Source organism: Cyrtonyx montezumae, unplaced genomic scaffold, assembly GCF_038088225.1.
Source record: "Cyrtonyx montezumae isolate F1298 unplaced genomic scaffold, pur_monq_1.0 scaffold_0, whole genome shotgun sequence".
Classification (NCBI taxonomy): Eukaryota; Metazoa; Chordata; class Aves; order Galliformes; family Odontophoridae; genus Cyrtonyx; species Cyrtonyx montezumae.
Window position 1 is genome coordinate 31,468,761 of NW_027071824.1, and position 15,233 is coordinate 31,483,993.

The 15,233-nt window shown below is 40.7% G+C and overlaps 1 protein-coding gene across 2 annotated transcripts in view; it reads right to left on the minus strand.

The window, feature by feature from the left end:
- Positions 1 to 355: 355 nt before the first annotated feature.
- FNDC1 (fibronectin type III domain containing 1) overlaps positions 356 to 15,233 on the minus strand; it is a 35,953-nt gene continuing 21,075 nt past the window's right edge. For both annotated transcript variants that reach the window (XM_065731527.1, XM_065731517.1), the window contains exons 13-19: positions 14,759 to 14,989; positions 13,529 to 13,637; positions 5,904 to 5,983; positions 3,968 to 3,997; positions 3,096 to 3,257; positions 1,878 to 2,000; positions 356 to 586 (exon numbers count right to left, since the gene is read on the minus strand). In XM_065731527.1, the coding sequence (XP_065587599.1) occupies positions 471 to 586; positions 1,878 to 2,000; positions 3,096 to 3,257; positions 3,968 to 3,997; positions 5,904 to 5,983; positions 13,529 to 13,637; positions 14,759 to 14,989 (851 nt within the window). In that variant the 3' untranslated portion in view covers positions 356 to 470. The remainder of the gene's footprint in view (positions 587 to 1,877; positions 2,001 to 3,095; positions 3,258 to 3,967; positions 3,998 to 5,903; positions 5,984 to 13,528; positions 13,638 to 14,758; positions 14,990 to 15,233) is intronic.

The following is a 15,233-nucleotide window of genomic DNA, read 5'->3' on the forward strand; positions in this document are numbered from 1 at the left end:
CATGACTGCATAGGGAAGCCCTGGCAGCACCCGCTGCTGGCAACGAAGGACAGTTTAGCATTCCATTCAGCAAGCACAGCATGCTTAAGTCATTCCTGCAAGATATAAGAAACTTCCACATTTTCATGGCTAACACAGTTCTAGTTTTCACAGGTCACGCGTGTTGCAACCACCTCTCTCTGCCTTAATAATCCAGAGGAGGAAGGTAGTACACCAAACCTAGATCCTGTCCATGCTTCCAAGTGGAAGTCAAGCAGTACCAGAGATTTAGAGATTTAGGCTTGTGAAGTCAGGACCACATCTGGTTTCGCAGGGGTTTCTTGAGCAGATGGTCTTCACTGGTGTGCTTAATTTCTGTTTGCTTTTCTTTTTTTTTTTTTCTTTTCTGACTCAGCTGCTCACAGTCCTCTGGTAGAAATCATTTAAAAAGCATAGTCATCCTGTCCTGCCTAAAATGGGAAAGCAGACTGCTACCATTTTCCTGGGATGGGCACACCACACTCATACCAGCCCACGTAGTAGTAGGGTGTAGTATATCCAATGCGTCCAAATGATACAGGCTCCTGGCGGTACTGGCGATAATATCCTATAGGGAAAAAGACAGAAATCTAACAAAAGTGACAGACACAGTGGGAGTCAATCCTACAGTCCAAATGAAAGCATACAAGCTGTCTGCTAGTGAGTTTTATCAAAAGGATATTTGTTAGTCCTAGTATTTGGCCTAGGTCTTACTTGAATGATTTAACTCTGGTCTTTTATATTTCCTGTAGTTTTGATTGGTTTTACTGCTCAAAATCTTTTCAGCTATTGTGTAATGCTGTGGTCTGCCAAAGAGCTTCTGCATTTCACTCCAAAGGTGGCTATATTTCAGCAGCTTTTATGAAGTTTGCAGATTAGTTTAAATATGTGAAGTACTCTGGGGCAAAAAATACCATCAGATCATATTATCTCATCGGGCTCAAGAGACTACCAATAAACATCAGCTTTTCACAAAATAAAAAGGTATCATTTCATGCAGTAAATACAAAGTTAAGGCTTTTCTGCCCATCTGGTAGTCTTCTTCATCCATAGAAAGAATGCAACTGCTTAATGCATTAGGAGAGGCTCAGCATTCTTCTCTGCATAGCTTGTGCACTGGAATATCTGAAACACTGATATGTTGGGCCAAAAACATAATTCCTGTGCGCTCTTTATCTCTGTCCCCTAGACCTAGTGATACATCATTCCTCATTTTCCTACTGAACAGAGAAATGCAATACTTCTCAGGAATATATAAACATCAGTGACCAGTTCAATTTCTTCCTGGTAACATCACTATGAAGAGAATATCAACAAATAGCATGGAAAACATTAAAGCCAGCTGAATAATTTATATCAACCGATTCTTTTAAAAGATTGGCTGAATGTCATGATTGAGTTTTCTTTTGTGGAGTAAGCCATCAGCCTGTTGGCTGTGTTAGTTGAGCAGTGTCTCAGAAGAGCTCCTTCAAAGTGACAATTTTGACTTGGAAAGAAGTTTTACCAGGCCAGAATAAAAGTGCTGCAGTCTGACCTAGACACAATCCTGTGTATTTTGTACTGAATGAATTGTTCAGAAACCACTTGCAGAGTAGACTGTTGAGCTGTAGCTGTCCTTTGTGTCAAGTGGAAGAGTTTCTGCTCTTGGATTCAATAAAGCTGGTCTTAAAAATGGGGAGAAAGATTTTATAAGCGTATACAATGTCTTTCTTCCTTCCTGTTTTTACACTTTGTTCATGTAAAATTATTTGTATGATGTGCCCTTCTTTCTCTTTCTTCCTGTGCCTGCTTCCTACCCCTTAACCCTATAGATAGAGTGACAGGCACTTGACCAGTATCTCTCTCCCACATCGCCATACCTCTGATAGTGGGCAGGGCTTCAATGTACGACTGAGGTCCCGTTCTTCCATCGAGGTGTGAATCCACAAACTGGCAATGGTCTTCACCCCTTCCCCAGCTATCCCCAATGCTATAGAAGGTATCTGAAGAGTAAAAGACACATTATTTGATTCAGCATTATTTTTGTTTGAGATGCTCTTCTACCACTTGGGAAACAGATGTGAAAGATAGCAGGAAATATATTACAGTTAAAAACACATCACCACCCATGAACAAACAGTGGCTGAAAAGAGAGAAAATACCACTTTCACATTACAGAAATAGAAATCATGGAAAAGATAAATGTTTTATAACTCAGTAAGGAACATTCCCCGTTTTTCAAGTTTATAGACATTGTACCACAGATGATAGGTACAGAGAATTTCATTGCAATACACGAAACACAATTGCATAATCTGCAAAGCCATTGAGACTGCAGAATCACAGAATGGCCCAAGTTGGAAGGGACCTCAAGGACCATGAATCTCCAACCCCCCTACCACAGGCAGGGCCACCAACCACTCTGTTTAATACTAGACCAGGCTGCCCAGAGCCCTATCCAATCTGGCCTTGAACACCTCTAGGGACAGGGCATCCACAACCAATCTGGGCAGCCCGTCCCAGCACCTCACCACTCTAAGAACTTCCCCCCTGACATCCAAATGACTGCAGTACCCCAGATCAACCACATGGAAAGTTTTGTTCATTATCCCTCAGCAAATACATCCATACAGGAACTACTGTTAACCCATGGGAGTACCGCTCCTCAACCTCTGTGATACCAGTCTTTCCTCCTCCGTTCCCATCTGGATCTGCTTCAGAGATCTCAAGGGCACATTGTTCTGTTTAGCCATGTGCAACCAGTGATCACCTGTCCACGGGGCAGGTATGGATCTTCCCAGGAAGATGTGTGGGGAGCAGTACACTGCTTTCAAGGGACAAAGCACAATGTCCCCCTCAGGGTAAAAATGTGCATATGTTTTTCAAGTGAAAATTTCTGCTCTGTCTCAAGAGTTCTGCCTGAAATGCTATTGTAGGAAGAAAATGCGGAGGGGCAAGGCAGCCTGGCTATCATACTGAACCTTCTTGAGAAGACTCCCAGATAACCACCACACAAGACTCAGCAAGAAGTTAAGAAGGTGAGAAGGTGGCAATGACATCAAGTAATCATATAGCAGGAAGATTATCTCAGTGCCTACCTTTCAGGTCATCACTGAGGTAAATCTTATACCTTAAGGAGTTACAAAGAACCACTCCTACAAACTTGCGATACCACGTTCGCTTCACGTACTGTTTGCCACTGCAATCTGAATAGGTGGGGTCATACTTGAAAGTGAATGGGATCCAGATAGGCTCACCACCTTGGAGGAAAAAAAATCAACATTACGGACAGACATTAGCAGTTTTAAGTAAAAACTCACTGAATTTATTAAGAGACTTCTGTACCTAGTGATACTTAGTTTCTTTTCTAAAAAAGGCTGATGGTAGTTCTGACAGTGACACTGCCTAAATAAATACAGCCATCTGCACTTTAACCCAATGTAGAAAGCTTATCTCTTTTGGTAAGCAGATGTTCAAAACTCTATGCTGGCTAACAACTTGTGATGTGAAGTAAAGTCTTTTCTTGCTATTTTGTTACAAAGATGAAATGAGAAACCTACTTTTATATTTTGTGTTCTCATATTACATCAAAACAGAGGGGGTTCCAATAAAAGACAAGTGAGTTGCTTTGCGGAGAATTCTGCCCAAAGCACTAAGGACTAAAGAGCACAACGAAGTAACACTGCTTAGTGCTTACTACCAAGCAATGAAAGCTGTCATACCAGGCAGAAGATGGTCCCAGATCAAGCTCATAATCTAACAAAAATTTAAAGTGTTTATTTTCAAAGATAAAAGAGTATGGTGCCCTAAAACTAACACTGTGAACTATTTCTCTCTCCTGCATAAAACTGCAACTCCAACTATCTGTTAGCATGCTTCTAACATGTATGTTCTAACTGTTTTTCACAAATATTATGCACCCAATGCAAAAAAAAAAAAAAAAAAAAAAAAAAAAAGGAAAAAGACTTACCAGGTGGTCTGACAATAAGGAGGGGATTATCTAAAAGAATGAAATAAATACAAAGGGAATCTTAGTATTTTAATCCAGATCTTATTTTATAATACAAAATGTACAGTATCTCTCAAGAAAACAAAGGTGAAGAGTAATTGCCATTAATTATGCTGTGAATGTGGGATTTATGCCTCACTAATTTGCAGAGCTAAGCAGTGTAAGTAACACATGCAGGTCCAACTTCCAAAGGAGAAAGTAACCAACCTTTTGCATGGAAACCTTAGTCTCACACATTCATCATGTTAATTAGCACTGTTGTATAGTGGTATTCATTAACATGTGAAATTTATCATTTTAACTTCTCATATCACAGTGATTGATTTTCAAGAGCCACCTGGACAGTGCCGGGAGCTCTGTCCAACACATCAGGAGCTTCTGCTAGCTTGAAATACTTTCTTTTTTAACTTAAGGAGGATGGAGTAGGTGTGGAATAAGGATGACATACCAACAGTATCTAATGAGTGAACTTCTTCATATTCACCACAATGCCACTTCTGTTGTATCTTAACTGGCCCATATTATACACGAAGTACCCGAAGAAAAAGTATGGTGCATATATACTGATGAGGAAAATAAACTCTAGGGAGTATTTACAGTTTGATGAAAGAAAACAATCGATTTCTTTTCTCCAGTACATTATTGAGGGTAAGATGTGGTATTTTCAGTAAGCTACTTGATCCAACGATAGCATTCTTTATGGAATACTCTCATCAGCGGAAATCTTCCAATTGTGCTCAAACAGCACTCAGAACCAGCAGTTTCTCTCTTTTCTGGTCCATTAGGTAACTGTAACTATACCATTTGGCTTCAGTTTTAGCAACTGCTTTTGTATTTGTGCCAGCTGGAAAGCCATCTTTGGCCATGTGACAAGGATCAGTGCTGCAAATAAAACTTCATTTAACAAGTTAATCCATCAAAATTAAAGATCATAAGGTGGCTGGAAAAACTGTTTTTTGGTTGAAAAAACTGGGCAATTCAGAACTGCGTACTGGTAGTTAGCTGATCAGCAAAACTCCCCACAAGATACAGCATGCTGTATTTGCCCAGTGCCAGACCTCTTTGGATTTATAATTGAGCTTCTCTTACTCCTATAAAAAGAACTCAATAATGTTACACAGGACCATTCACTTCTCTTGCACTTTTGTCTCCCTTCTGTGTAGACTTTCTTTCCGTTGGTTCTTAACCGCTCTTCTGAGGTGAGCACTACAGGTGGAAGCTAAATGACCAACTGTAAAGATTACATAAGCCCCATGCTGTCAAAAGGGCAAAATTCATAAGAGACAACTGACCTATTGCTCAAGCAAAGATTAAAGAATTCGCCCTTTATTTATTCAGTGGAATCATTGGCCTTTGGCTCAACAGAAGAAGAAATGGGTAAAAATAGCTCACTTAACACACTATTTTTAGAAGAGGATGTTACTTTTGAGCACACTATTAGCCCTGTAAAAGAGAAGCATGCTTTGTCAAGAAAAAGAACAGAGAACTTCACCCAATTCATGGAACAATTGTTTCCTATATTTCTTCCAGAGACAGCCACTCCCAACTGCTCAGCTGTTCACAATTAGGAAACCAATTTACCAAATGTTTGGTCAATCTATCAATGACATTAAACTTCCCCATTGCTTCTGTATTTTGGAACATCAGTAGTCTTTTGTATTTTAAATTTAACTTCCTGTTCCCCTGAAACTTATATGTCACATATTTTTACAGCAGTGTTATGACTGCAAATTATTTTCCTAGCTTTACTGAAAACAAGTAATTAACCTAAAAAAAAAGTCTTGAAGTAGTGATTTCAGGATAATCACCATTATTACTATATTTATTTCAGTAACTGCCCTCCCACATCTTTTATTATGCATTCAGTTTTGTGATGAAAAGTAAAAACAGAACGTACCAGATTCTGTGATAAATGAGACTGAAGAGCTAACAGGTCCATAACCAAAGGGATTCTTTGCTTGGACTTTAAAATAATACCTGAAACACAATGAGAAGAAAAATAAGATTAAGCCATTGATTCTACTGCAAATTAGAAATAGAGTAAATTAGAGTAAATTAGAAATAATATTAAAATTAGGAGATAATCCACACAATTCCAGGGAGTTTGGGTGACCTTTCTATTACATCGCAGAATTGTAGAATGGGGTTGGGTTGGAAGAAACATTAAAGACCATCCAGTTCCAACCCCCTGCCATGGGCAGGGCTGATACCCTCTGGACAAGGCTGCCCAGGGCCCCATCCAACCTGGCCTTAGGCACATCCAGGGATGGGGCATCCACAACCTCTTTGGACAATCTGTTCCAGCACATCACCACTCTCTGAGTAAAGTATTTCTTCTAACATCTAACCTGAATTTCCCCTCTTTTAGTTTAACACCAATCCCCCTTGTCCTATCACTATCTTCCTGTATAACAAGTTTATTTCCCTCCTGTTAGCAATCTCCTTTTATAAACAAGACTTTGGCCTTGGATACTCAGCCAGTCTATGAGTTGGGTGTTACATACAAATTTCATCTTTTTCTAATTCTCATTTATTTTTATCATCCTTACAATTACGCCCACTTTATAAAAAACAAGGTGACAAAGAATCAAATTCTGATCTCAGGAACCTTTATCCAGATTAGTTCCCAGGAAAGCAGTGGTATAAGCTGCAAACTAAAAATGTATGAGATTTACACGAGATCAGAAGCTAAGCTTTTGACCTTTCAGCACAAACTCTAGCAGCATCAAGTTTATTTAAATCACATGCTTAAATTAAAGCACATGACTAGCCACTAGAAGTCCATTCTTTGCTTGACAGAAACAAAATTATTATTCTGACTCAGGGGGAAGAATGTGTAAGCATATTTTCATTTCATTTCCAAATATCATGATTTTTATTTGCTGCCAACCCCGACATTTATTTTTATGTTTTTACCCAGTCCAGCAGAAACAAACAAGAATGGAAGATTACTGTAAAAATTTCCAGCACAACATTTTTTAAGTGCCTGTGTTTAGGATTCCCTTTCTTGTGTGCTTGCTCAACTCCAGTCTTGTAAATAAACTAGGGAAAATAAATAAATAAATATAAAAATCTCTGTAATATCCACACAGCCTAGAGCTAGCTTTTCATCTAAAAGCAGACATCTTTAAAACTACATTGTGTGATCCACAATATTGGGCAAGCACTTACAGGGATGGGTGCCACCAAGCATTGACGGGCAACGTCTCATGCAAGTGGCATGTCTGATGCTAGTGAAAGTGAGCTCTATGAAAAGCGTCAGCCTGCTCATGGTGACAGAGCTCTACCCATCCTGCACAGAAACCTTTTATCACTGCTGTGCTTGAATGGCGCAGCAGCAGAGTGGAGTGGGTTAAGAGAAAGCTTCATAGCAAATGTGGTCTGCCATCCCCTGGAAGCTTCTGCCACCTGCCATAGTCTGCATACAAACTATAGACGCCATCTACATCAGAAGCTTTACTCCCCTTCCTTCACTTCTGTGCACTAGAAATGGCAATAGTTCCTGCAGTGTAGGAGCATAACATGCGGCTTAATGACGAGAAAGATGCTCATGCTCTCCAAGCTAGCAGGCAGCAAGCAAATTAAACACCATCCAATTGCAGGAACCTTGCAGTTTCTAGTCTTCCACTGAGTTTTTACCACATGCACTTTCCTGTACCACGCGTCTGTTCCACAAAGACTTGGCCTCAGAGCAGAGCTGGGATGGCTGCTGAGAGGAACCTCTCCATTCAAAGCACTGGTTCAGAACACACAAAACTATTAGCACTGATAAAGTGGAAAGGACCCTGTTGAGCCAGCCCTGTGGCAAAGGTGGATCTCTTTTTTCATTAAAAAGAATGCTTTTTTTTTATTGTGTGCAGCAAACTCTAGATCAAACTGATCCCTATGAAAAGACTGAAAAGTTGTGCCAATAACATCCAGTTCTTCAGCAGGATGGTTGTCATGTGAGCAGAGGTTTGCTGTGGAGTAAGTGGGCAGCAGGAGTGAGAGCATTCAACATTCCTGACACAAAGGGCACACGGTTTTCTTTTAAAAGACAAACACACTGTGACAAAATGAAACCACATTAAATAGTGAAATTTAGCAAGGCTGTGTTTTTTTGATCATTCCTAGCATAATCCTGGCTAAAGTCCTGTCCTGTGGTTTCAGCTGTTGGCCTTGATTTCCTGACAACAGCTTGTGAGTGTTCAGTGTGGTTGGGGAAAGAGGACAGGGAGGCAAAATCCTCCTGTGCACCCCTGTACTTTGGCCCTCAAGCAGAGCATGCAGCTGAGGACTGCTTCCATTCCCAAGGGACCCTCACACCAGGGACCATGGTCCATTCATACCTCCTTCACTACTCACACTGGGGCAGGGAACACTGGGTGGGCATGAGGCTGCTCACATGGATGGGATGCAGGCAATGCTTCCTCTGAAATGGTGGCAATGCAGCAGCCAGCTCTTGGTTTTACTGCTTTAGAAAAGCAGGATATAATGTTTGCTAGCCAGAAAGTGCAAGCCTTTTGATACCCTTATTTAATGTGTATTAATATTAGGGTGAAAACACTTCTATTAGATATATTGGTGCCACAATCCACATTTAAAATAGGAGTAAGCATCCCACAAATCTCCTACACAAAATGCATCTACACATAAGCAGAGAAAAGCATGCAGCTTTGTATTCAATGCTCAATGCAGTATCTGATTACCTAACTAATCAGGGCAATTGTACTCTCAGGCATCCTACTGTGCACATAAAAAGCCTACCCAAGGTACATGATTTGTGGGGTAGCCTGATTCACTGTCTGGAAAAACAGTGATGAAGTTATGAGTACGTTTCTCTTCACTAAATTGGAAAATTAGTTTCTAAGCCTTTAAATATACAGGAAGCCTTTCATAGTGCCAAAAAGAAAGCCAGGACTCATGACATGCTGACCTGTGATTTAAGCATAGACTGTGCTATGCTTGCTGTATTAAGCAAATCAATAAAATAATGAAGTTGGGATATATTTATTTTTCAGACATGACAAATAAGAAAGAAATTGCCAAAGCCTTTCTAGGCCAGGCATCTGACATTTTCATTAGTCAGAATCTTATTTGCATTAAGGTTGGTGGATTTGCCAAGAAGTCTCAAAATCATTATAACTCAACTGTTCTTCATCACATAAATACACAAAGAAAAACTGTAGTGTGGAAGTTGATTGTGCTTTTATTACACTTTGCTCAGCCAGACTTGTAATAAATTGTTACCAATAGGCATATAAGAGTCTCCACTGAAACAGATGCAATACTGTTTGTTTTTAAACACAGACACGAAACACTTTTTTTCCTAAAATTAACCTCCTTTGAGATTTCATATACCACCATCTACTGACATGTAAAGAAGATATTTAATAAATGCAGCAGAGCAATGAATGTGTGATATTTATGTTCATTTACACTATCAGACTATTCCTATCACCATACCTGTCACTTGGAGCAAAATGATTTTGACTTAATTCCAAGTGTCTCCTTCCTGCTGGAAATTAATTGCTGGCACTTGTAGCGACAAAGGGAGATCATCACTCAGCAGAACAGTTAGGGAAGCAGCTGTTGCTAGGAAGATTAATCATTAACAAATCACTTCCCAGGTCCCACCAGCAATAGCCTGAGATGATGGGGCATGTAGGCTGTACCATGTGCATGCCCTCTGCCTTACCAGGGATGACCTCAACGCCACGGCTGCATGTTAGTGAGGGGTTAAGGAGGGACTGCAGCTTCTGATACCCCCTCAGCACTGGAGGAATGGGATGGCGGCTGTGCAGAGGCAATGTGGGTAACAGGGCCTGCTCCTAGCAGGGAGGAAATGGCGCTTGCACCTGACCTGACTGCTAGGAGGAGACCTACGTGGGTGCTGCCTCCAACAGAAAATGGCTCAGCGCCAAATATATCATGAGTATTTATAATAAACGTAATAATTCACTAGAGTGGTGCTGGAAGAGAGGTTTACTGCATAGCTGTGGTCAGGTAGGTAAGCATCAATAGGTCTACTGCTTGCTTGAGAGGAGGGTTTCATCCACATCTTACCTCTTTCGTGCTGCTTTCTGGTGACACAGAGCAGCCAGTTGTGGATGATGCTTCATTTAATGGAGATAGAAAAGGAAACAAATTTTTGGCCCATTTGGCCCTTAGAGCCAGAAAGTCAGAACCTCCTTTGACATGCTCTGCACAACACTAGAAGTGGTAGCAGACACTCTGGGGTCAAAACAACCCCGAAGGGAACAGAAACCAGAAAGGGAAGGTTTGGAGATATGGCAGCAAAAGAGCTTGTTGGAAAGCGTAGTGCTATCTAACTCCTACTGTAAGGCACTGCCACAGCTTTCACGTAGAAAGGCAGGGAAAAGCCTAGCCACATTGAAGAAGGAGTTGGAAATGCTTACGAAGAGAATTATGTGATTGCAAGAGATCAGATTTAGTGGTCAAGAGGATGCTCTCCAGCCCTTTTCATTGCCTTTCTGTGAAGGCTAAGAATTAAGCTTAGGGAAGGGACATTGTCAAGACTTTAAAGATTTAAGGTTTGAAGTAATTTTAGCATCTACATTCCTGTATCATGAGGAAGCAACTCCTGTACCCACCAAAGCTCACCAGCATTTTGCAAATGGAAAAATTTCCACTTCTCAACTGGAGGCTAGGCCAGGCTTCCAAAGAAAATTTATCATATGGGCTAAATTTAGACTTCAGTTTTGTTTGTAAAACCTAAATACCAGGCAGACATTTTCCAGGACATGCTGACAGCTTCAAGTCTTCTCTGGAACTGACTTCTGACACAATATCAACCCCTTTCTGGTATACTGTGCATGCTACAGATTGTACCGCCAATAACCCCACAAGGAACACCCACCACTCAGCATTACTTGCATACAGCAATCTGACTTAATCAGAGATTTCTCACACTATACATTCCTAAGGCAAATATAGAATTTTTAGACCAACTTCAGATACCACACCATGTTTTCTTAATTAGAATGGGGTTCTTTCCCAGTGATTAGGGAGTTATTTTTAAGACTACAAATATGCAATCAATTCAGCCTGTGGATGTGGAGAATGTGAATGAGATTGGCTGATACACACAAATTTTCTGTTGTAAAGAACCCTCCTTCACCACCACAGACCCCACACAACGCCTCTCTTTCTTTCACAGTGCATACAACAGAGGCCAATGGATTACACTGTTCTTCAGAATTAACAAATGGATTTTGTTTCAATCTCTCTACTTTGAAAGAGTCTTCATGTTGAACAAAGAAGTCAGTAGATTTCTGGAAATGCAAAGACCTTGTTGTTCCTACCAAAATTCATTCCATTACTGTGATCTTCTGAAACCTGGAGTTCACATACATCTCAGCAGACCTATCACTGGTTGGCAGCTCAATTCCTACTGATTCCTCTGCTCAGAGCATGGCCAAGGCTCCATGGGATTTTCACTGCAATTGCACTGCCTGGTGACTGAAAACCCTTGAGGTTTTGGGCACAATAAAGCAGACATATAGTAGACATTTTATACTGTCCTTGGGGCAGCAGGAGGCTTGACTGAAAGACATTTAGAGGATGAGAAGCTGGGGCTAGAAGGTGGAAAGGGCAGAGAAACAAATGATGGAAGAGCCTTCACAGAGGAAGCTGGGGCACAGGGGCAAGTGCCTTTCTGGCCTGCACAAGGTAGAGTGAGAGTTGGGGAGTGGAGGAGAAGCTGATGAAGAGGAAGAGGGGATGTAAAGGAGTCTGGGTTGTGGAAGCAGAAACTGGTACTAGAGGCAAGAAGGAAGAGGTTTAGGGAATTGATATCCTCAGGGAACAAAGACATACACACAAAGGCAAGAGGGTCTGCATCTGCTTCTCTCACTGACTAGGAACAGAGTTTAGGTAATCTTAAATGTCTTCTGTCTTGTTCTAACAGGCGAAATCCAGAGGTAAACAGTGCCCCACACCTTCCTCAATATTTTCATAACAATGATATTTTATAATAGGGACGCTAGCAGATGCAAAACATCCAGATGCAGTTCTCTGCTGTACAAATAATCCTGCCCTAATGCACCATGCACAACTCATAAAAGACTTAAGAGGTCTAGATTAATAATCCTTAGTATAGGTGTAACACGTTTAAGCAATTTAGATAAATTTTTATTTCTTGAACACATTCCTGCAGCAGTCAACAGGAACATGGCAAACTCTTCATCAGTGCATTTCACAGCTAGTTCCTGCTCAGCATTACTCTATCACTGACAAGGAATTCTGCACCTTAATATTGTCCTTGGGAGCTATGATAAGATTGACAATAGCTGGGCAAAATTTCTCTATAAAGCACAGTGCCATGGTCAGAAAAAATATGGCAAGTCAACTTTGAGACCAAAATACTACACTGAATTTACTTTTCCTAAATTATTTAATTAATTATATGTTCAGATAGCTCTTCTGTGCTTTCTAGGTTGAGGTTTATGGTTTTATCAATTAACCAGACTCTTGAATGATGTGAGAAGTTATACAACAGTTAAAACAAGTGAGATTACTCTCAACTGCTTTTAACACTCATCCACAAATCATTTAGGAAAGAAAAGATCCTTCAAAGAACAGTGTGTCTCTCTTCTGTGTTACTGTGGCACAGTTTTTGTGTGCCTGTTCTAAGAGTCACTGGTCTGATTTATACCTTCTCATCAAGTAAGGCATGCTAGTCACCAGGTTCAATCCCAGTGCATCTCCCAACACTATCAAAAACATAAGCTGCACATGACACCAGTGCTTACAAGACTGTAGTCCTCATAAAGAGCCATCATCTAGCAAACAGCAACAACAGAAGTCTTTCAGACTTGGAATCTGAGAGAACAGTATTGAAAGACACTGAGTATCTGCCAAAATCAGTAATTTTAACATATTCCCTCTGCACCCATTCACTTCCCACCCAATCACCATAAAATATTCCAACATCACGCACAGCATGCATTCTTGTTTTGAGACTTCAGTGAGATTTTATGCAAGATAAAAAGCTACAGCTCATCCCAAACTGACTTCTGAGCAAGTCTCATTGCCACTTTATACCATGAAGTCTCCACTATTGGCACAACTGATGTGAGCAGACAGCAAAAACACCCACAGAGCGTTGGCACCTCTTCCCACCACCCTCTAACTACTAAATCTTGGGTATGCTGGTATGTCAGAATAGCCACATCACATTACAACAAAAGTACACGTTAATATCTCTTCCCACAAAATTTGATTCAATTATGCATATGACTAGAACATAAAGTTTTTAAATGAAATTTTCTCTTATTGATAAGCATTTTTAAATACACAACACATACTTTGTACAGACAGTCATCTACTCTAGGATTAACATGGTAAATGTATCATATAAACAGCAGTGAGATTTATAAAACCATTTTCTGACAAACAGAATGATTAAAATCTAGATCAGGCATAGGCATTTATACTAAGGCCAAGAAAAAAAATGATTGTAAATCGCCAAATTTGTTTTACTCCCCTTCCAGAACTGAAAAGAATGGATCAATTCCTTACCGTGTGTTTGGCTTCAGGTTCTCAATTGGCAGATGAGTAGTACCTGCAGTCCTGGTTGACCACTTGTTTTTTAAAAAGTCATCGTAGGATGCACTGTAAACCAGATAGCCTATAAAAAGGAAAGACAAAGAGTTGAGAGGATTTTAAACTGAAGTGTTATCCCAAACCTTAGGTGTCATGCTAAATTTCATGAATTAAAAGGAACGTAAGCATCTTTGAATTTGTGAGTTGATGCCTAGGTCTCCTGGAACATCCCAGACTACAGAAATGTCCTGTCATTAGCCAATAATGACAGTGCATTGTATTATAGGATGGTACCAATACACAATTACTGATTTAAAAGACACCAAAACCAAAAAGATGACAGAGTCATCCCCTTTGCTACTTTAGGTTAGACACTGGCTATGCAGAAACTAATATATTTAGAGATGCATAAATTATATATTCACCTCAACACCGTAATGTCACATTTATTTGTTTATCTTTAGGCAAACTATGCTCTGTGAGGTACTGGATCTACAGTCTTGAAGAACGCAGTGCTGTAGACAGACACCAAATGCGCTGTTCAGTTGCAGCCCAATCCCTTAGAAACCTTTACCACTGTTTTGGCTCTGCTAGTTCCCATCCCTTTGCTACTGCTGTCATCCACAGAGGTGGAAGCAACAAAGCAGTGGCCCTTTCCATGGCTTACTTCAGATTTTTTGGGCCTACTGGCAAATGGGCTTTATTTTTCTTCTAAAAATATTTTGGTCATTTATTCCAGTGATTTTTAACAAATTTTGAGATTTACTTTTGAAGTCAGTGCTTTTCTGAGGCTCTTAAAAGATCTGAAACTGCCTTAGCTCAGAGCAGACTGAACATTAATGTGAAAGATGCTCCAAAGGCAAATCTGGGAAGTGCCTACAGTGGTGCTGAGTGCTACCCAGGGGCAGAAGTAGTCAGTCAAATTAAGTGCTATCACAGACACTGCACTGGTGAGAAATAATGTCTTCACAACTGCTGGCACAAAAGCAGAACTGATATCTGAAATATCTGGACCAGCACTAGAAGGTAAATCTGGCACTGAAGGATGACAAAAGGACCTTTCTCATCCCTAAGAAAGCAGCTCATCTCCCTCAGAGAACTGTAATAGAGAGAGAATTTCATGAGCAGTTGGCTCAGTTTGATAAAAATGGTAAAAGGAGAAAAGCCCAGCCTACCCATGTGCTGGGGATACCAGCTCTGCAGTACCTGTTACCATGTCTCCTTGAGCAGGCTTGTCCCAGTCCACGATGACAAAGGAGTGACAGCCTTCCACTGCCACCACGGTGATGTTGTGAGGGGCTTTGAGGGGACGTGTGTCTTTCTCTTTAAGGTCATTAGGGATGATCTCATCAAGGCTTTCCACTTGGAAGTGCTCCAGAGCCTCTGTCAAGGAGCAGGGAGCTGCTGGATCTTTATTTAGATAGGTCACGTAAGGTGCTGGAATGGACAGGGAAGGGTGGCATTTAGCACTTTGTAGACTTCACAGAGTAACATACAAGCTGATGATAACCACGTGATTCCTACAGCTCTGAGCAATAGACAGGGACCTCTGTGGCTTAAGCCACTTGGGATCACACCAGGACTTCCTGTGTTTCAGGTTATGCCCACTGCTTTCTCTTTTTAGTGGGCACGAAATGAGTAGAGCCTGGCTCTCTCTCCTTTACTGTCATCATCAGCTATT